At 40.2% G+C, this 22847-nt stretch overlaps 2 protein-coding genes across 3 annotated transcripts in view; one reads left to right on the top strand and one right to left on the bottom strand.

Moving 5' to 3' along the window:
- Positions 1-16790, bottom strand: part of plxna2 (plexin A2) — a 223704-nt gene extending 206914 nt beyond the window's left edge. Inside the window, exons 1-2 of the mRNA XM_088368793.1 lie at positions 16653-16790; positions 14648-14723 (exon numbers count right to left, since the gene is read on the bottom strand). The gene's annotated coding sequence lies outside the window, so the exon portion shown is untranslated. The remainder of the gene's footprint in view (positions 1-14647; positions 14724-16652) is intronic.
- tmdd1 (transmembrane and death domain 1) lies at positions 14215-20002 on the top strand. Of its 2 annotated transcripts, XM_088368800.1 has the most exons (7): positions 14215-14322; positions 14415-14492; positions 17480-17563; positions 17745-17897; positions 18300-18419; positions 19286-19420; positions 19676-20002. In XM_088368800.1, exons 2-7 carry the CDS (start codon positions 14474-14476, stop codon positions 19918-19920), a joined length of 756 nt encoding a protein of 251 aa, XP_088224926.1. In that variant the 5' UTR covers positions 14215-14322; positions 14415-14473; the 3' UTR covers positions 19921-20002. The 2 variants fall into 2 exon arrangements, with proteins under 2 accessions (XP_088224926.1, XP_088224925.1); XM_088368799.1 differs by lacking the exons at positions 14215-14322; positions 14415-14492 and adding an exon at positions 16659-16824.
- Positions 20003-22847: the final 2845 nt, after the last annotated feature.

The following is a 22847-nucleotide window of genomic DNA, read 5'->3' as shown; positions in this document are numbered from 1 at the left end:
AAATTGGAATTTCGTGTATGTAAGGTATAATTTGGTGCAGAGTTTGTTTGTGTTTGGTGTTATCAGACATGAAAAGCTCATATGTGGAATAACTTTACAGGAATGTGAGTGGAATATTGGAATTGAATGTCCTTGGATGTGGAAATCCACACACCTCCACTTCTGTAGTACACCTTCACTCAAAGTACCATCTGCCGTCTCATCTGTATTGATCGGGCCGACTGTATCCATTGTATCCGTGACATTATTAACCTCGCAATTCGTACTACATGACCTCCTTGGCGGGTGGGGGTGAAGAGATGGAGCGATGCCTTTTCCAAAGTAAAATTGAATTAATCATTCAGGCGGTCAAAAGGTTTAGAAACGTGCCGCTGTGAGTAATAAGGTAAATATGCATGTAAGAGATGAATACATAAGAAGCTTGTACAGTAAATCATCGCAGTGTGAACTTCAGACCCGCAGAATGGGAATGGATTATGTCCGATTGATTTTACAGCTGAGAGGATAATCAAGACAAGACAAGCAATAATGACTATTGGCATCCTGATAAAGTTAACGAGGAGTCAATGGGAGGTGCTTGATGTTTAAACAATGAGGGCTCTTTGGTGCATGATTTATCCGGACTTAATTGTTTCAACATGACAACTAAATGGCTCCTCAAACATGAAGTACTACTAAAGGACTTTTTGGAGGAAAGTACGACATGAAATCAATGCTTTTTTTCATCCATGAGCTTGCAAAAAAAGCCCTTGCTCCCACTGATGTAGTAAAAATTGTGACTGTTGGCGAAGGTTGCAAAATTCACGTCCAAATTTCGTCGGGGTTCGTTCAAGGTCGCAAATGATTTCGCCAACAGTGATGTTGGGGGTTTTTTCTTGACCCAAGGAAATTTCGGACAGGGGAACATACTTGACGAAGAATTTTCAAATTGATAGAGAAAAAAACAACAACAACAAAATTCAGGCATAGAAAGAACATGCAAATGATTGAAGGATTCAAACCCCAAACCTTAAAAATGTGAGTCAGACATTCTAACCACGACCACAGGGCTTCTGCAGAATTTCTTTGTGTTAATTTGCTGTATTTTAAAACCAAGCTTTCCCCTTGAGTCGTCTCTTGTTGAACTGATAGCAGGTTGCCTCATGTTAAATGCTATGAAACATAAAAACAGAAGAACAAACACCGAACAGATGGCGTCAAGAGATTTATCGTACGGTTTGTACTGCAGTAATGTCACACGCTGCTGCCAGAACTCTGATAGAACATAGCAGGTGAATTATAGCGGAGACATGTCGACAATAATGACAATACTTCATGTTATTCCCCGGGGTTTCCTTCACAACCGATGCTAAGTAACACGGGTGCCGATGTTAGAATTCACGAGCGTTGACAGAAATTTCCTTGTAACACTGAAGTGTTTTTGGCACGTGATAAAAAGGCTTCATGTTGATTTAGGAAGATTTTAATGAAAGCAAGGTTTGATCTTCAAGTGACTTTGAAATGACTTGTGATTCCAGAGCTGTAGCTTCACCTGACAGTAACAAGTCCTTGATGGCAAACAAATCTCTGACAAGTCCCTTTCCTTGCTCGGCCCTTTTTTTATAGATAGTCTTAAGACTTTAATCCTGATCCCGTGACGGACTCATCCAGTCAATAGGGTAAAGAGAAGCTCACACCAGAGATGTGTGCACTTCTCCAAAGGCAGGCTCCGGAGCACATGCTCCGCATCTCAAATGTGGGCTCACCGCAGATGAAGCGTATTGAAGGAAGGATCGATGGTTTTAATAAGTCTCCCTCACGTCTTTCAGCTCTGTACAATTTTATCTCCCTGGATTTCAATCAAAAAAGTGTGGAAAGAGCTCTGAGGTTTGCTTATCATTCATTAAATCTATTGCAATTAAAAGATATGTTTAATCGTTTACTGTACTGTACTGAACTGAACTCTTACTCCGGTAAACTCACAATATTTTCTGACTGATGACTGATGACTTTTTTCTTAGCCAGCCTACATTTAACTTGTTTCGTATCTCATGAGACAACTGCTATCCAAAAGATTAATTTCTCAGCCCAAATACATAATGTGATATAGAATAAAAAAATGAATTGATCCAATATGGACAGCTAACGGGTCTCCATTTGTAACGATGAATAGACAGAAAGTACATTAAATCTTCAAGTAGTGATGGGCATTACGTAGCTTAGCATTGCCACAGCTCAAGCGAATGAGTGTTGTATCTGCTTATTTGTATTTACGGTTGTTCTTTAATGGAGCAAACCTTTGTCATGTGGTATGTTTAATGGCATTGAATCGCAACAGAGGTGGGAAAAAAAGGAAGCACACTCACATTGCATCTCATGAATGTGATCAAATGCATGGTGGAAAATGTTTGCTTCAATTCGGCACTTACAGATGACCCCTCCCCCACATTAGTCCGTTAAATCCAGGTTCCACAGCGCGCCGAAATATTTTTTGGGAAGGAAAGCCGCAATTTAAATAAACTTGCCTAAGTTGCCTAAAATGTCTTGTAAAAGTGGAAGAATGTGCACATTCATAAAGTAAACTTAGCAAATCGTATGGAAGGACCCCTGGAAGGCTTGCAAAGCAAGCAGCAAGCCCTCTGCTGCAAGCAACATGCAGATTACCTGCTTGTCAACCTGCTCCTAATTATTATTCATGTTTACAAACTTGCGTCTCACGGGACGAGCCGCTCGACCGGCCGCATATGAGATGAGCAAACAGAGGCGGTGCCGGCGCACAAGAGTGGACATGAATTTATTCATAGCGAAAAAGCGTCTCCACTCTTCCTCCCCAGAGAGGAGACATTTATGAAGACATTCCATCAAAATCATTGCAATTGCATTAACATTCTGAGCAGACGCTACCTGCGTCAGAAAGTTGCGCGCCCGAGCAAACTCCCACCCACCCACGACCGTCCGTCGAGCGAGGTGAGGGCGGATGCGATCTGCCTTTCCCTCAGGATGCGCTGAGAGGCACTTTTGCTGCCGCCGCTGGGGGAATCACTTGAAAATTGCCAAGCAGTAAAAACAGTACCGATATGACCTCTGACCCCTGCTCATTGGAGCGGCATGAACTGGAAATGAGGAAAAATCAGCGACGATCAAATGACATGTGAACACTGAAACGAGAACTTTATGGATGCTGCAAATTATGGTCTGCATGAGCCTACACGGACAACAATGAAGTAGATTCCCCCAAAGTTGGAATGGATGATAAAGTCAGCAAAGCTAAACTACAAATGATGAAATACAAGCCTCAGAGGCAACTTGAGTCTTCTGTGAGCTGAGGCTCCCCGCACCGTGTTTTTCGAGTAATTGTAAAGACATCTTTCTCTGTGTCGGTTTTGTTTGCTACGCTTCAGGTGCCTTTGATTGCGTTCAGCCCAATAAAGTTAGACAATGTCTGCAGCTTCATGACTGACGGCAGCCGCGCGCGCTGTCAGATGTGTCAGCCGCATCAAAACACAAAGCGCGGTCCACAGATACGGTTCGCCGTCACCGCTTGATGAGGCGTTAAAAGTGACAGATTGGCGCTTACATTGCCGCTATATTGTCTACATGACATACATGACGCCTGCTTTTCGCCTCCCGCATCACTCCACACATCAGCCACACATCCTGATTGCAAAACAGAAATTACGCGTCAAAACTTATATCGATCCTTGTTTGCAGTAATAATGCTTCTTGTGAGGCCAGTCCTGGGACTTTTCTGACATACCTAGTATAATATGAGATATTCAACAATGCTGCGGTCTCACAGCTCGACATGTCGGGGGCAAATTACTTTTGTTTGTGCCTCCCTATTCTCATTAGCTAAATGTCTGAGTAATGCGCTAATGAAACATAAAAGATCACTGACTACAGCAAGTCATCAACATAATTGCTCTCCATTAAGTCAATCTCTACAGGGCTACTAGCCTTGCAGTTGCAACGCCTGACAAACCCTCCGCTTTCCGTTGACGTCATCGTGTCGGGGCATCGCCGGCGCTCTGTTGAGCGCAGAAGAACCCCCACCTCGCTCGCGGGTGAGGCATGCGAAATAATGCGGTGCCCTGGAAACAAATAAGCACTCATTTCGAGGCGAAATGCAACAAGGATGTACCGCGGGGAAAAGAATCAATTCCACCTGACCTTCCAACTTAATCACCATTTGCTTGGCTGGCACTCTGTTGAGACCTGCAGCACGCTGACATGGTGACATGAGGCAGGCCTGTGAATGCAAGCCTCGTAATGCATGATGATAGCCACTTAGCCGTATATTTGAAATGGAACTTGGAAATAAACGAGAAAGAAGAAAAGATGGGCCGGTAATAGAAAGTTTTGTAGAAATGTACTGGACTGACTTGCGGTTCAAATTTGGGAATACGATGGTGCCTGAAAAGTCATATGTCCTGATCATTAAGATTTCATGAGAGCTCAGATTGGCAAGCAATGATTATTCGAGACACTGTATTTTTCCTTTTGGTTTTTCAGTTTGGTGACTTTCAATAGGACAATAAAAGAAAGACTCAACAAACATAAAAAGATCTTTTGACGCTTAACATGGCAATTAACAGTGTGAAAATGTTAATTACCATTGCCTGTGCAGTTAATTGTTTTTTTGGTTGTGACTGTTTTGACCTTGGAATTAATTATTTTCATTATTTCCTGAGAGAAATATTTTTACAACTTTTAATGAGGGATGGGCGAGTACCAAAAGTAGTATTCATGACGTTGGCTGATAGCAGTATCAGTCGCCCTATTGTTGCTGTTTTATGAAATTTTAAGGCAAATGGCTACATTGGAATATCAAGGTATGTTCCAAAAATCATCTGTCTTTGTTTTATAGGGAATTTTTAGGTATCAAAAGTAGTATCGGTGCTTGGTATCGGTGACTACTCAAGAACGATTACTCATAATGGTTACAGTCTGAAAAAAGTGGCATCGAACATTCCAACTTTTATTTAAAAAAAAAAAAAATACTAATGTAGCGATGATCAGCCATCTAGATATTTTTGAAAATTAATAAACATTCCACATATTAACATCATTACTTCAATTTTGACATTCGTAATTGATATAACATAACCTGTGTGGGCTTGAACTATAAAATAATAAAATGAGCAACATGAAGCATTTGCCACGATGCAAAATCAACTGGACCATAGCCCACCCTTTGAGGCATTTTCTCAAAGTCAAATGATGCCTTTCAAATCAAAATCATGTTGCCTTTTAAACATGACTTATTGACCAGGTTGTTTGCTTACTCTGGTAAAAGCATCTTCATTCAGCACAGTAGTGACAGTTGAGGTAATAAGCTGCTGTTTTTGCACACAGCAACACTTTGTTTGCGCCGGTGCGCCGAGACATCGTTGTCCCTTGAGAATGAGGAGGAGAAAATTGGAGAAAACAATGTGATAGCTGCCTCTTTATCTCGTTTGTTATTAGGCAGGAAATGAGTCTTCTCTTCTCCATAGCAACATGCATTTTACCGCTGACAGTCACTCCTACCCGAGTCCGAGCCTCTCCAGGTGCTCTTCACTGGAGGATATGGAAAATTCTCCCTTTCTGTTGGCTGATAAGCAGACGGGCCATCTGAGACCAGAACACGCAAACAGCGAGCTGATCTATAGAGTCAGCAGTCTGCTTGCGCTTAGCCTGCGTCAAAAAACAACTTAATGTACAGACCACAAATGTTTATTTGTTTGTCTATGTCTTAATCTTGGCCGTGAAAGTAAGAGAGACCAATTCACCATTCTCACCTGGTAGTTAGAAAGATGCCATCTACTGTAAGTAGCACCATGAAGCGCTTTAATGTGAACGCTTTTGGTTTCCGTAAGCTCTCGACGCATTGCAATTTTGAGCGGCAATGAAGTCATTCAAAGTGAAGCTACATTTTTATACCCTGATTTGAGTCGGCACACTGGTCTTTTCTGAGAAGTCAGAATTTAATCACGCACACCATGCAACACAACCATAGTAAATGTATCCGTTGAGGAATACAAGTTATTAAATGTAATTTAAAATCTTAATATACTGCGCATCACTATTTGTTTTTTTACGTAAAAAAGCATGTTTGAAAATTATTGAATACCAATAATAAATGTTAGCATTAAAAATATGACGGGTTAAGCAGATGTTTGATATAAGGCTCACACTAAGCGCTGTGCTAAGAGTGTATATTTTATGAAGCACTGCATACAGTATTTGTGCCAAATCAATATAGATAACACTTTTAAAACAAAATACTGGAATACCATATTGTTGCATTCATGCAGAAACCGACTATGTCTGAATTGAGTCAATATATATATATATTTTTTGTCTTTTTCTTTTTCACAAATCCACACTATTGGACAATCCCAACGTGTTTCTGTTACTTTCACAAATTATTGATCAGTCTCAAGGGTTAGAAATGCTAACGGCTTACATTAAGATCATCCCTTAAGCTGATTTTCTTAGAATGAGGTTTTTCATTGAGGTAAACTGGCCTTTTTTGATATTTTCAGCAATATGTAAATCACTGTTGATTAGATGATCAAGGATGTTTGCTCGATCGCACATTTCTCGAGACTCATATCGTACGGCCGTGGACTTGGTCAAACGTGGCATGGGAAATGGAGGCGCTGATTGCCTCAGGAGTTTTCAGGCCCCGTGGCTTCCAAAGCACATCTCATGGATCAATATTTGCTGGATGTATTGGCTTGAGTAAATACTGCAGTCCACGCACGCCACTCATTCCAGCTGGGAATGACAATCTCGCGCCAGCAGCACAGTGCGCGTCCCAATAATGACGCGACACGGAGGCAGGCGGCTGGTAATAAAGATTGTCTTTCTGCAGATATGCCAGCGATACCTTCACTCACCCTTAATTTATTCCCTGAGGTGCAATGAGTGATTTTGTCTGTGCTCAACCTCATATTAAACATTGCGCCCTATAAAGCTCTCAATAATCATTTGCTGCAACCCAGGACACAATGATTTCCCAAGACACATAAAAGTGCAATAACGTCAACTCAGAAATAATATTGCCGGCATTCTTTTTTCATGCGTCTCCTATAGCCAGAAAACATACCACGGCGCAGCTCTTCTTTTCTCACGATGTCAGAAGAGAGATCGTACAAGTCATCTGTACCTTTAAAGAGTCACATAAATTTATTTACTCAGAAAAATCAATGGCTGACTTCCAAGGCAAAACTAAATTTCTGGTTTGGAAACACTTCTGAGCAAGGCGCTGAAAAAAAATTTACAACTACTAAATCTATCAACACTACTCTCGCTCAAGACTGTTATGACACAGCACCAGCTCGAACGCACAGATTAGCCTACACTGAGGTCAACTTAGTACATTGTGAGCATTTCAATTATTAGAGTTGACTTTCATCAGATGTAATGAACTTGTGCAGTGTGAGCTGGAATTTAAAAACCATGCATGCCTAGCTCAAAGAGCTCGACAGACCAATTACAAAAGGCTAAAAATTAACATGTGTTGTACAATACATATTAAGCCTACCTAATACCTTGAGTCATTTAAATGAAGTTCCTTTTCAATAAGGAAACAAAATCTTTTGAGTTTTCACTCCAACATGTAATACTCCTGAAATTTTAGACTGTCATGGCAACAAAAGCCTTACTTGGCATTTGAGCATGCCGAAAACCAAACCAGAGCATGAACATTAAGCGAGCAATAGTTCTTCATCATTTCTGTAGTCTAAATGCTCCAGACTTTTTTTCAAGACCCCTGGGAGCTGTTTTACATTGTATAAAAACTGCACAATATTGGCCAGATCCGATCTTTGTGCGATTATAATCTCATTCATTTCTTTGTTTGCTACTACACAACAGAAGAAACCACCCCATATTTGACTTCTTCCTGCATACATGTGCTTCTCTCCCTTCCTCAGCAGATGGTGCAAAAGTATATTTTCTGTCTTCCTCTTGGCCTGCCTCATGTGGGGTATTAGCAAAGTCTGCATCTTGCCTTTTTGGGTGATTCACGAGTCATCTTGTATATCCATCCGTCCGTCCATCCATCCATCCATCCATCCATCCATCCATCCATCCATCCATCCATCCATCCATCCATCCATCTAACCAACCCAACACTGCTTGACTCTTCCATACTGCTACCAAGACTACAGCAAATACTCCAATTGATGTTAGCTTAACAAATCCATATACTTTAATGCAGTGTGTACTTTAACAAGGGGACTCCAGTCCCATTGCCACCACCTAGATGATACATAGAGACGTTACACCACGTAATAAAGATTAAAGTACCAATATCGTGGCTCAAGGCATAAACGCTGTCTTACATTTCCATTTGAAAAGGCAACGTGGTGACTGACTCAGATTTCACAGGCACTGGGTTCTGGTGATTTTAACCAGCGCTGATCACAGAGGAGAAGTAAAGGGAGCTCATGTTGCCTTGAATGCTTCCAACACGAAGGCACGCTAAATGCATTCGGTGACATCATAAGTGCAGCTAGCAAAAGGAAAACAGCAACCTGATCGCAGCGAAATGCCTGAAATAGCCACAAACCTCATTGTAGCCTAACATGGTTGCCTCCCAAAAAAGGCTGTCTCTATGAACTAGACAAGAGCTAAATTACCACCTTTTCTTAAATTATTATTGTGGAAAAATAAATAAGGTTCAGTTGTTTAAAAAAAATTATATATATATATATATATATATATATATATATATATATATATATATATATATATATATATATATATATATATCTCAGTGTAGGTTATTCATGACTCACAAAATTTATTGAGTTTGTTCTTTACAACCCCCGCTTCATAGACTTTTAGAAGAGTAAAGCCAGTTTTAAAATCAAATGCCAATGTCTATAGCATATTTTTATATGTACTTCATCTTTCACAGACTTGGTTGACTTTTTTTTTTTTTTTTAACTCTGCATGTGACATCCCATTTAAGATAGCCGATTTATTCACATCCCGAACAAAGTTGTCTCTTCTTATTCACATTTAAAGCTAACTTCAAAACTCTATTATAATTCCTTTTGTCATTTCATTTTCGATTTCAGTCAAAAATTTAGACCTCAAATTAGTTGCGACTTAAAAGCAACTCAGCGGTTTGATTCAGAGTAGTTGAGAGTTGGAATTAAAAACATCTTGCAGTGTATGTCAAAACTAACAAAAGATTTAAGGTGTGGACATGTTTACAAAAAAGATCATTTCTATTTTCAAATCTCCATTTCTGACACAGCTCACCCTGGATCTTATTAGCTTGTGCAAGTGTCACATTGTGGTCAGTGAGTTTTTGTTTATCTTAGCTTCCTTAGTGATGGTACATTCTTTCTCCATACGTTCTTTTCTCAGTCACATAACCAAAGCTTGCGTGTTTGGATAAAACACATTTGTATTGTTTGATGGCTTTCATCATCTCCAATAACCACTCCTACTTTGTCTTTGGGGCATTTTGCAGAGATGTTGCGGGACAATCCGAGACATGCTCCATCTTGTCGGCATTCCGCAAGCCCAGAGAAACACTCCTGGAAAATTCCTTGGCAATCACAGAAGCAAGGTATTGGGGTGGGGGAGTTAATTAACCAAATGCTCCAAAATAAGTCATTCACTGCAGGCTAAAATGGTGAATATGGGACTAGCTTGAACATGTTGCTCGTTCCAACAAATGTGACATCCCATCTAAGATAGATGATTTATTCACATCAATTACCAAGTTGTCTCTTCTTATTCACATTTAAAGCAGAAAGTATGCGCACTCTTATACCAACAGGATCAATACTCATTGGCAGCCTTAATATCCTCAATGCCCTGCTTCGACAGTACCTGGTGCAGCACATGTTGAGGAATGTAGCTTGGGTGTCAATACAAAATTGCTTCATAATTCTTTCCCAGACATGCCATTCAACCTTAGTGACCTCCCCGCCTCAAAAAAAAAAAAAAAAAAGTCAGCAGTGGCAGCTCTGATTTGCCAAAGTCAGGAATTCATTTTGCTTTTCATGTACTATTCAAACAAGGAGAGGATGTGCAATTACCAACACCAAATTACCAAGTCTACATTCCGGGCTAATGACTGAGGGGAAAAAAGGAATTGGGGGATCAATGACATTCAGTCAATGTTGATATACTACTATAAAGTAGCTGCATGGTCGTGGGAAAGAAAATGGCACTATGATTTTTTTTAAATAAAGTTTTATATTGAGATATTTTAAAAATTACACAATGTGAGGTGTGCATAGCACATATTTCTCTTTGTTCTTCTGTGATTAAATGTTTGGACAGCTTTGATTAGAGAATCCAACTATGCTCAGTAGAGCACAGAGATATTGTGTGAAATCAATCACTGTAGTGTTAAGCAGCTAATAGTCCTGCCAGAATTCAAGTTAAAATAATTTATTTTCATGCCCATATCGTATTGCCATTAGAACATTGCTAATACTCTTCATTTATTTTTCATCTATCTGTTTTTCAATATAAGACGCATTAGCGTTTCCAGTCTCCTTGTTTACAATTCATACAATAAACTGTTCAGGATTATTCTACCACAGGAGCTTCCTTCCAATTGTAATTTTATTATGAACAAATTATTTTCAACAACTTTCCAACTTGTTTTCACAGGAGTTTGAATAGGGGAGGTAAAGGCCTATGAATGAAATAGAATTTTTTTTTTTTTAGCTTTCTTAAATGACAATAATGGGAGAGGCCACGGGGCTGTTATTGCAAGTGAGCTTATATGACATACAATGTGTCTATCAGAATCACATGACTTTAGACATAAAATTTTAAACCATAAGCTGACAAACATACACTGGAAGAACAGGTTTCCGGAAACCCCTGCTTTTTTGTTTTACTATGTACTGAATCAAGAAAATATTCACAGGATGGAAGAGGACAAATAGCAGGTTAGCATAGAAGTAGTATTTCATTTCCAAGTGACATTTCCAACTAGCTTGGTAAATAGACTTAAGTGTTTTGTTTGCATTTGCAGGTTGCTGTGACTGGCGATCATTAACGCAGAAGCATCCAAGAAAGAAGTCAAGTCTTTTACTAGATTGCTGGCATGTGAGCTTATCTGTGTAAGGGACTACAACAATTCAGGGCTCACATTTCGATTACACTTACCGGATATAGGAATAAAGGTCATTAAAGAGCAAGATTGCTCAACTGTTAGTTTTGTGCAAGACGTGATTTTGACAGAAACACAGCACGGACACGGACATGTGCCTGTACGCACACACCAAATGTTCATCGTAATTGCTGTTGGGCCTTTCGGAAGGTCCCACCTCTGCAACTGACCCCAGATCTTTGCATCATTTGTTTTATCTGAGCTGGTTAACTAATGTGCTCGTTAATCAGAGGGTGCTAGGTTAGCTACGTTAGGCTTGCCCTTATCAATAATTGAGCCACCTCTTAACTCAGCCTCTCCCTCTATAGACAGCAATTCCTGTACACTGCTATTCCAAAGAATCCGGCACTAATCAGCACCTCCAGCAAGCTGGAATGTGGCAGGTTTTTATAGAGGAAGAAGCTTAGTAGAGAAGGAAGCAGCTTTTGAGAAGCAGACAAGTCCAGGCTGGTTCAGTGAAGTTACAGTGCACCTTCACAAAAAGAGGAAGTTTTGGAAGTTTGGCTTGATACAGGTTCTTTCGAAATGGCCATTTGGAGAGCGAATTCAAGCAAAAACAAATTCAACTCATGAAACAGTTTAAAGTGAGCTCGCCAGGGGTATTGGCTGAATCAATCAAATGATGTTTGCAGCCTGATGAAAGCTGATCAGGATAGATTTGAGCGTCACAATAAAAATTGGATTGATTGATTGTTATTCTGTTGTCAAAATGTGAACAGATCTTTGAGTGCTTAATAAGAAAGCATAAAGTCTAAGTGCATGTTTTTAGAGTTTGTATGAAGCTGTAGGAAATGAAAATTTCTGGGCTTGTTCACTTCAAACGTCATCACAAACGTGATTCTGTAAAAGAGAACCTTTATCATTTGTGCATCTAAAAACTTTCCTGCCAGCAGATGCAATTTCCACTAGACAGAGTTTATATGAGGTACGGTCACATATCATCTCTTGTTGTTTTTAACAAAAGCTTCGTACAGACAAAAACAGTCATTTCTGCAAAGAGCGAATCACGCTCGATCATCTCTTTTGAAGGATCTAACGCCTCGGGTATTTTCCGAATGAGGCACAGCACATTTGTATTGTGGGTGCGCCGGCACAAATCTGCATCCAAATGAAGACTGAAATATTGATGTGTGAAAATGACGGGTCTGGTTATTGTCAAATGTGCTTGGCCATAAAAGTGCATTAGCAGCGAGGGTGCATTCCTGCCCGAGCAAGTCGGAACACCAGCCGCAGCTGAGGTGGTGAGAAGTATTAAGGTACAGAGAAACACCTCAGGGTGGCCTGGGGCTGGAGAGCCTTAACACAAGGCTCACACAAATACATGCAAATCGCTGTAACTGTCATGAGCGTCTGAAGCAAATGGTCAAATTTCAAGTGAAAAGCATCAGTTCCGTGTTATTTAAAGGGATGTTCAGCGTGCAATGTGATTTGAAACCAGGAAGAAGAAAAAAGTCTCAATTTGAATTCTGCAGTTTTGTTTTGTTGTTGCTGGTTTATAAGACTAGTGAAAGAAAATAAAACACCAGCAGTGGTTGGCAAATAACATCGAAATACGGTTCAGCACGAAGCATGGGCTTTTAATGGGTCCATATTTTTCTTCAATGGAATGCTTCTCATTCCCATTGGTAGGCATAAGTGTATTTTGAGGGAGTTACACACAAAAAAACTTTCAGATTTTAAATTTAGGGTTGGGAAAGACTGCATGGGTAAGATTTGAAAACATGTCTTATCCTCACGAGGGTCCTAGGTGTGCTTGGTACCTATCTCAGCTGATTTAGGGCAAGAGACTGGTTGCCAGCCAACTGCAACTTCAGTAAACCTACCATGCATGTTTTTGGATTGTGGGCGGAAACTGGAGTATCTGAAGAAAATCCATGCAGTTACTTGGAGAACATGCAAACTTCCCACAGGAAGGCCACAGCCCGGATTTGAACCCATGACCTGCACTAACCAATCCACCCAGTAATATTTAATAAATTGTATATTCTGAAAATGGTTCAAAAGTTATTTACCTTCGTTCCCATTTGTGCCCAATAAGCTTGAATGATGCCTCACTTAAATTTTGTGTTCAGGGTTGCCATTGGACATTCAATTATCTGTCTGCCTATGCTTTACTGTCACTGTGTTTTACCTCAACCAGACTTTGCCAGTTGGGTTATTTAGTTATTTCAATTTCTTTTGGGAAAATATACCTTGAAGCATGTACAAATGGGAGGTTGGCCAGCATTTGATTTTGTACACTCTTAAAGAGACGACCGTTATTGATCAAGAAAACCGAACAGTTATTACATTTGGTTGTCAATAAAACTGAAAAGGAGGACGTCTGAGCTGAAACGGAGGGACTCTCTTAAGAAACGTCCCATCAGGTGAGGCTCAGTTTAGGAATGTGCCCTTACTCTTCTCCCATCCCCCCATCTCCTCAGGACCCCCCCCCCCCCCCCCCCCCCAATCCAGCTATTGTGAGAAGAAAGAATGCTTTTCAAAAAGTTGTTCCTTTCACAGTGAGGGATGGCGGGTGTCGCCCCTTTTTCACGTAAGGCTTAAAGTGGGGGGTGTACCTGCAGCTCGAGGAGAGCATTTTCTTTTCTGAGAAATGATGCCCTTCTACTTGTGTTTCGAGGTACTTGCAAGAATGCTATTCAACTAACTGTTCGGATTTTGTGTTGGACAGATGTTTTAAGAATGTCACTTTAAACAACATTATGAGAGCACAAAGTCATCATTTTACAAAATAAAGCTGCAATGAGAAAAACATCTTCATTGTTTTAAAGCAATGGAATAAAGGAGATTATTATACTTGAGCATTCACATAATAAAAAAAAAAAATGTCAATGTTTTGGCCCGTTAGCACTATCACGAGTTAATAATATTTCATAAAATACCAACATTTCTGACATGGAAAGAGGATTTAGTGAGCCAATGAGCGCTCTAAAATGGGACACATTTACTATTAAGGCTTATCTTTGATTGTTTAGTTCTTGTCACTAAAGTCACAGAAGCATGGCTGGGTGTGGTTCCTTTTTATGGTTTAGGAAAAGTGTGGGTGGCCCTTGCGGGCGCTTGCATCCCATTGGTTGGCTGGGAACTCTAAAGCAACCGTCTACCTGAGTCAGGTTGAGAAAAGACTGACAGTGCTTTGTTGTCGCTTGCATGTGCAGTCACGAAGAAAAACTTTGACACGTTTGTAAGAAAAGCAGAAAAAGGTAAGTATTGATTTTACAACAAGGCACGAGCAAAAAAAATAACGTTTTGTCGTAAATATGCCTTTGATTTTGTTACTTTTTGACTTCTTTAGTGTGTTATCTAAGTTGACCTGCAGAGTCCTGCGCGTATTTGCTTTAAAGTCAAATTTGGATGCACAGGAAGGCTTCAGGTGAGGGGTTGTGATTGGTGTCCGGTTGCAAAGCGTCACTGGGGTCTGATCGGGAGCCAGAGTTCACGGAACTACAGCAAAATGTAGGCTCGGTCTTTCTGGGTCTCGCTTTTTAAACTGGAGAAGATGAGGCAAAAAAGTTTTGCTCTACTCACCAACGCCGCCGCCCCCATCGTTTGTGAACCGTCGCTCGCCGCTCCCTGCAATCACCGCGCCTCGACTTGAGGCCTTCTGGAAGGAGAAGTTTTAAGTCATACAACTATTTGATTTTCGCACGCCATTCAACAGGAACATTCCATGTGTTCTATCCTTCATTCCACCGGAGTCTGTAGCTGTACATAACCAGATTTCAGTGGCGTGAAGTGTACGAGACATGGAGGCTGCACACCAGACCACCAGCTAAAGGCGCTCTTCTCAGTTTAGTTCCAAACACTTCTCAAGTCGTTAGCGCACTATATTTTTGCAGGCCATGAGGTGCTTGAAATTTCTGACCTTTCTTTCAGTGTCTCGTGTTCTATCTTCATAAAGTGAAACTGAATTGTGGTGTTATGTTGCAAAAATAAAAAAACTCCCTACATTTTAGCCTTGCATATTTTAGATTAAACAAAGTTTGTGTTGTGTTTGTATGTATCATAATTTGAATTGTACAATCATCCTTATCATATATTCTATTTTCTAATTTTGCTTTTTCTGTAGATAACCAAGAAATGTTGCCTTACTTTTTATAAATAATACATTACAAGAAATCACAATTTCACATTTTAATCTGGCCCTTCCTTCTGGCCATTTCAAAACAAACAAAACTCACGCAGTGATTAAATTTAAGGCAAACAGACAGTGGTAATACAGTATTCATACATTTCTTAATTGGTACTTGTTTTTTATTTCCAATTACGCCTAATACACTTGCAGACTATAAAAATCTAAATTCTACTTCCTTATGATTTCCATTCACGTTTACCAAAAAAGTGTTTTATAAATGTCAGCTATGCCACCCACACTCATTTTCATGGTAGTCAGCCATCTAAATCTCAAATTTAAGCCTTGGCTTGCAGAACCAACCTTGTGCAATTTAGGCAAATGGATCTTATTAACAATATAAAATATGGCTTCAGCCCTACACAGTGATGTCATTTAGTTATGCACCTCTTAAGTTGAGCGACTCATCATGCGTGCCCATTGTGGTCCTACACAACCCTGCCGTGCTGCTGCCACAATCTGCATTGCTGTCAGCTCAGTGTGCAATAAAACCGCATATTTGTGGCTTCACATAAAGCAATATGCTCTGTTTGAAAAAAGCAGGGGGTAATTGATTAAATTAATTCTGCTACAGTGCAGACTTAACCTCCTCACATGGAAGAGACTCATAACAAATTGTATTTATCACACAGGCTCACCCAAAAACTGACACTCTGCTACAAGCAGACAAAAACATAAGAAAGCGCACGTACATTATGTAAATCCTATCAGCCTAATGATGGTTGCATCTTCAAGCAAGTGCTGTTGAATTCAATAAAAACTGGCTTACTACAATACATTTGAAATGTTTATATTTCTTTATTCCTGTGTCATTTATTAGAATAATTAAGTGCATAGATTTGAGTGGGCATAAACTAAATGTTCTTGAGGAAGTTGTTCCCTTTTATGATCACAAGCATGTATTGTCATGTTGGCAGTATGGTACGTGTAAAGTGTTTTTCATTTTATTTTGTTTTGGTGCTGTAGACAACTGGGAAAGTTTACATTAAATAATGCGTTGTTTCTCAACCTTTAATAGGCCTGTCATCTAATGGGAGAGAGCATTGAATTGTTCTGACAGCCAATATATGCTCATTGGAGTGGATAGATGAACAATACGGGAGGATTAAATAAATATCTTCTTTGATTCTCTAAAATTTAGAGAATCACCCGAGAATTTAGAATTTAGAGACATTGTTGAACATGTATACAATTCATTATTAAGACTCTTAATAATGAATTGTATACATGTTCAACAATGTCTTTATTGTGGATTGTCATTTACGTTCATTTCATTAAACCACCCCTGATCTTTAAGATCGCGTCATAGCAATCACTCCCACTCAACAAAAACTTCAAACTCTTTAATAACACCAAACTGATGACGACAGGGTGGTGATGCAACTTCAAGGCAACACTTACCAGAATTAACTTTGCCACGTTGAGTCATCGCCATAAAGTAGCTTCATTAGCTGCAGGGACTTGGCGACACAATCGGAAATTGACAGACATGCAAAACATAGCCTAAGAGTTCGGTGAACCATGCTATAAATGTTACCTGAATGGGTGGTTAAATGTAAAGAGGAAGTACCCGGTAAGATAATCGAATGTCGAATCCAGGTCTCATGGATGAACGGTGATTGCGCAATATGTTTTGGAGCCTTGGGAAACCAATAGCTCCCAATCAAACCAGCAATGTTTCGATTGAGAATGAGAGAGATAAAGGTCAAACATACGAGAAATTGTTTATTTTAATTTAAAAAAAAAAAACTTTAAAGGCCATTACTTTATTGCTTAATATCTTACTGGAGTTCATCAATTAGACAAAAAATGTAATTGAAGACATTGATTTATTTTTATATATACTTACAATATAGTATTTACAATAAATCCATTAGATTGAATCACAAATGAATAAAAGTGAAAATTTACTGGATCTATTTATGAGGAAAATGCTACAACTGAAATAATAGAAAATAATAGAAAAATAAAATCAATGACTAATAATGAATTGTGTATAATCATTATGAGATATTTAATACAACAGATGTTAAATCAATATGAAAAAATATATCACAGATAGGAATTTATTTTAATATTTGCAAAATGTGCGCATGCGTTTTGAGCGTGCATGTGTGTGTACAACACTTTGCATGTGGCTGTGATTATTTTTCTAAAGTGTTCTATAAAAACTGAGTTGAAATGTGTCAATCACTGACCATTTTTTAAATCATAGTCTGTTCTTTCAGCTGCCATGCAAATCTGGAAATTTTGTTTCTTGGTCCTTTTTACCCAAAGTTTGATACTTGCGGAGAAGGATGATGATGTCACAGGTGAGTCCATGTGAGAGAACATGAGTTACTCGCATGCTTATTGATTAAACTTGGCAAAATGTGCTGCATGCTAAGTTGCCGATTGCTGTGTTGAGAAGTGTTACTTACTGAGCGTGCCATCAAGCACACCTTTGACAAGGTAACAGTGATCGTCTAACAAGTGCACGATGTGGCTGTCCAGTGGCTGAAGAAATTGGTGAACATCAATTGGCACGTCTGGCGGAGATGCTGATGCCTTATGAGTGTGAGGAACTTCTGGAAGCACTCGCTGAATCAAAGGAAAAAATCAGTGCACGTAGCAATATTGTCAAGAGAGACACCTCTTCATCTAAAGGTCAGCACTCAACTGATTTGACACTGTGGAGTACAGGATTTAACCAAAGTTTAAAGACACTGTAGTCCAGGATAGATGTTTAATCTATTCGGACATGGTTACAATGTTTCCACTGGAGGAAACTGTCTGTTTTTAGATGTCTGATTTTACATTATGTACAGAGCGTTTTATGCCGCTGTGTTTTTTTACGTGTTGCAGAAAAAAAGGACTTAAAAGCAACAGACAGTGAGATTTACTGAGGTCTTGTATGACATCTTACATGTCAGTGGTTTCCCTCAGAAAATCTTTGGTCAAATTTTGCATTGTACAACCTCAAGGGCATTTGACTTCAGAGGTTCTCTTGTATCAAAATGTCTCCAGTGAACTTAGTGAATAAGCCCCATATATTTTGTGTTCTACCAGAAAGTGAGGCTGAATGTCGGAAGAAGCTGAAAGACTTGCTTCATAAAAATAAGATGGACGTCTACTACGACCGACTCACTTGGGCCTTGCGCCACATCAATAGAGTTGACATCGCACTTGGTAAGAGTTTGCAAAGCCCGAGGCAAATCTATGCCAGCAATGTATAGTGACAGACAGAGCAGTTGTAAATGCTCTTCCACAAGAGGGTTGATGGTACAATAATAATGATAATAATATCAAAGCTCACAGTTAAGTAGACAATTAGCTATTCAAGGATAGGATCAGAGTCGTAAAATTGTTGCCTTCAGGGTTGCTGCTTTGCTCTGTTACATTTTATAATGTCGTTTTGGATTGCTTTCATGCGGGCCTACTGATGTAATAATCTTCAAATAAAAAGCTCTGACTTTGTTTGTACAATGTACTGTTGATAACAAACCTCACGAGGGGAAATCACAGCATGTCCCTCGACAAACGCAAATTGGAACACAGCCTCATCCGACTGCTCAGTGCTTGTATTTTTACAAGCGCTTATTTAATCCGGTCAAGAATGCCTCCTTGAAGACTTTAAACAGCGGCATATAATTGCTCCATTACGCTGTGATTGGTTTTAATTGGCGCGTCAAGAATGGCATATTTTTTGCACACTGCCAGTTTCTGGCACGTGTTGTCGTCCGGCGTGGCCGAGACGAAGGTGGAAACGATCTGACAGAGGACTCTGTGGAATTGACGCGAGCCACACAAGAAAGCATCTGCTCCTTTCATCAGGAAAAAGGGAGGCGATGACAAGGCGAGGCATGAGGGAGATGGTGGTGTCTTTTATGAAAAACCCAGTGTGGATGCACAACATACCAATTATGAACCATCATTAATAACAGTTGGCATGAGAGAAATTACCCACAGCAGGTCTAATTGAGTTAAAGGCCACTCACCATGCAGGATTTACACAGATGCACTTTTGGCATTTCAGTCATATTTTTCCCCCACAGAGCTGAGCAAGAACCTCAACCAGGATAAAATTTTAAACCTGAAACGGTATGCTGACAGCTATCATGACCTTGTCAAGTCCATACACTTCCAAGAAGCAGAACCGGAAACAGGCCAACCCAAAAGACTGAAAAGAGGTGAGTGGTTGTGCGTTAACGGGAATCGGAGCACAGGCTAAGGTTGAATACGATTCATTTTGGGATTCTGGTTGACCGCAGAGTCACTCAAATTCAGCTAGTTTAACCATAGGGAATAATAGAAATAAATAATCTAGGTGATTTGTTATCCGATCAAAAACAAGCACACCACCGTAAATCGGAAACATACATCACATAAACTTTACTCACCAATAAATAACCATTCATATGTGGATGTTTTTCGGTATGTGTTAGCGTCCGATTTGACTCAGCGTGACCTCGATCTTATTGTGGAGCGACGCCCAATGCCTGAGTACTCCAAGGGCCCTTTAGATGTGGCACTCCCTCTTCTCTATGGGATCCTGTTGGGCTTCATGGGAACCTTTCTGGCCGCCGTCTCCGCACTCTACCTTGTCTTGTGTATTTCACGTCAGAGCCAGAAGAGACGTCCACCTCGCGTTAGCTGCCTCCCCAGTTACGAGATAATGATTGAGAATTAGTCAAGGCTATTATTGTGACTGGACATGTAGGCGATATGCACTAAAATACTCTACGGAGCAAATAAAGCAGCTTCCACATGAATGACGTCGTTAGCAAAGCAGTGTTTTTGTGTACATTGTGTAGCAAGGCTGCAGATTGAGTGTTTTGGCTCACCCGTGGCTTGGTGACTCGGGGCTGACAGATGCACTGGAACCAGGCCCTGGCGCCAAAGGTTGTTCCGGTGTTACTGTGATGGTGACGGCAGCTTTGTGCCCGTCTGGCATGGAAGAGCGCTAATTATGCAGCCATTGCGCATGCTTTCCACCAAGCCTGTAGATAACCACATGATTTTTTTTTTTTTTATTGTAGTGAAGAACTTGATGCACTAGACCTAGAAACTAGATTGTGAATTTCATATTGGATTTTATGGACCTACCCCAAGGCTCAGATAATCCAATGCTTGTTTACATCTGGACACACAATACTAATATTGTATGTTCACGCTACATAACTTGATATGACCTTTCACAGTTTGTTCATAATGCAGTTAACATTTAGGTTATCTCTCATTTAATGTCATTTTTTGTACTGTTACAAATGGCAGTCAAATAAAAGCTAAACAGTAGTCACTCTTTGCACACAGAGTAACATTCAGACTTAGTAGGAAACGAAAAAGGTCTGGAAAAACCTACGTGACACCCCAACTTTGTTTTAGGTTCAGTGTTTAAACGTTGAACAGGTTATAGGTCACATTAATAGTAGAACACGTTTTGAGATGTGAGATTATTTACGCAAATATCTGCCATTATTTACGCAAATACCTGGCATTTCAAGGGTGTGTAGACTTTTTATATGCACTGGCAATATCCGCCATAATGACTATAGTACACGTGTCCCAACCTGTACATCATCCAAGAGTGAGCCCTATCGCATTTCATGTGTACTGTGGACGACATCTTGAAGTACGGCACGACTTTCAACACTACCAATCACAACTTCATGAGTATGATCGATGGGAACTGCTGCCCATCACAAGGATGTCTATGGATGACTTATACGGCAGCTATTTTGAAAATCACATCAATTGTTCGCCATGTGTTCCACAGTGGACAAAATGGAATAAGTCATGTCAACCAAGAACGACGTACCTACGTTTGTCATGCGTCTGCTATGTTTGATGACTGATGTGTCATGTCTCCCGGGGGCCATTTGGTGCCTAGCAAAAACAGACAAAACAATTTTTTTATTGATGCTCAGACTGACAGAAGTTTCCAGGGTTTGCCTTATACATCAATCCAAGTTGTATTTTGAGGAAAATAGCCGCATTGCTCTTTGAAATGTGGCTTTATCACTTCAGCTGATTCCTCAAGCAGCAAGCCCACTCTGCGACAAGCTTGCAAATGAAAAAACAATGATGGCACTAGGACAAGGTTCCCACTAACTACAACAGGGCCATTCAATGTGATGATGAGTTGTAATTTTCCTAATCCCATGACATCTTTACCTGCTGTGAGCGCAGCGACGGGGAATAATGAACTCCACGCTCCAAGGACTTGCAGGTGCCACTCTAGGCCCGAATGATGCCTTTCTTCTTGAGTCCGACCGAGGTCCCAGCAGGACACTCCTGTTGGATGAAAATGACAATATTTGACTTTGGAAAGACAGAACAATGGGCACTTTCACACACAGGTGGCTGCCATGCCGTCTTTTCAGATGCATCATTAGAGGCCGAGCGCCGTGAGAGGCAGAACGATTGTCACGCAAAGATGAAGCAGTTGCCGATGTCACGCGTGATCAGAGAAAGAAGCTGACACTGAATTGACATTTACACTGGCAGACGGCACGCGCGCCTCAGCCCCCTGTCTATTTCCACGTAAAGCACTTTTTAGATTTGTGTGGTTATTTGCTTTGGTTATTTTGCAGTCGGTGCAGCAGCTGCAAGTTATGTAAGTGGATTCTACATAGATGGCATCCATCTCTTGTCACTCAAGGAGTCATGTATCTTGAAAAAAAATAAAGTATGCAAGTTCTGGATGAGCAGAGGTTGAGCTCTCAGGGGCGAGGCCTCAAGGGGGTGTTTAGTGGAAGCGAAGGTTTTAATTTCACACTCCCCTTCCGTTTGCATCTTCATTTGCAGGGCAACTGAGGTGCGTCATTCCCCGCTAAGCAATCACTCTTCCTTTGCTCAATATATATGGATCACAGGAAAATAGATCACGAAACTTTTAGAAGCCCTTTTGCTTTCAAATAGCCCCAGCTGCGGCATTAAACTTTTGTCTTTCATGATTTCCTTCAGGGTTAAACTCGGACGAAAGATTTTACGATTATACCACAGTGACACCCTGTGAGTATGTTTGGTCACTACAGCAAAAAAAGGGAGTTGAGTTTGCCATCAATTGTGTAGTCCAATTAATAGATTTAAGGGCCTTTGTGGTCTAAATTTGGCACTCATCATCATCGCTTGGTGATCCAACAGAACCACATCTCTGCAAACGCAGACGTGCCATACTGAGGCCATTAAACCAGGCCAGTTATTAACGGAATCTGAGACAAATGAAAGCCTCGGCAGAGTCCAACCCTCAGAGGAAACAAATGTGACCCCAAATCCATACACGCACTGCTTGAAAGCATATGAGCTCCTTATAGCTGGACTTCTAGCTGGCCCCCCTTCTTAAATCCAATAAAGAGCCTGAGATGTTTTGTTAAATGAGTTGATGGGATGATAAAAGCCCACATTCATTCAAAAATTCCCAATGAACATGTTTTATAAAACAACCCAGATCAATTAGTATCAAATGAAGCGAATATGTTTTTGTAAAAGTCAAATATAAAGCAGTTGTATTTTATATAAACATGACTCATAATCTAAGAAAAACACTTCTGTTTCATTTATGCATACTGTCCATATGCTGACACTGCATAATCTGAATGCTGTTGTTTTATCAGT

Source organism: Syngnathus floridae, chromosome 2 (assembly GCF_059516105.1).
Source record: "Syngnathus floridae isolate MCC-2025c chromosome 2, RoL_Sflo_1.0, whole genome shotgun sequence".
Classification (NCBI taxonomy): domain Eukaryota; kingdom Metazoa; phylum Chordata; class Actinopteri; order Syngnathiformes; family Syngnathidae; genus Syngnathus; species Syngnathus floridae.
The sequence above is the reverse complement of the archived record's forward strand: the minus strand, read 5'-3'. Positions and strand labels throughout refer to the sequence as shown.

Coding starts and splice junctions, on each gene's coding strand:
- tmdd1 (XM_088368799.1), top strand. CDS start 16,782: ATGTTACCTGAATGGGTGGTTAAATGTAAAGAGGAAGTACCCG. Junction 17,564..17,744: donor GAAGGATGATGATGTCACAG/GTGAGTCCATGT, acceptor GTGGCTGTCCAG/TGGCTGAAGAAATTGGTGAA. Junction 19,421..19,675: donor ACCCAAAAGACTGAAAAGAG/GTGAGTGGTTGT, acceptor GGTATGTGTTAG/CGTCCGATTTGACTCAGCGT.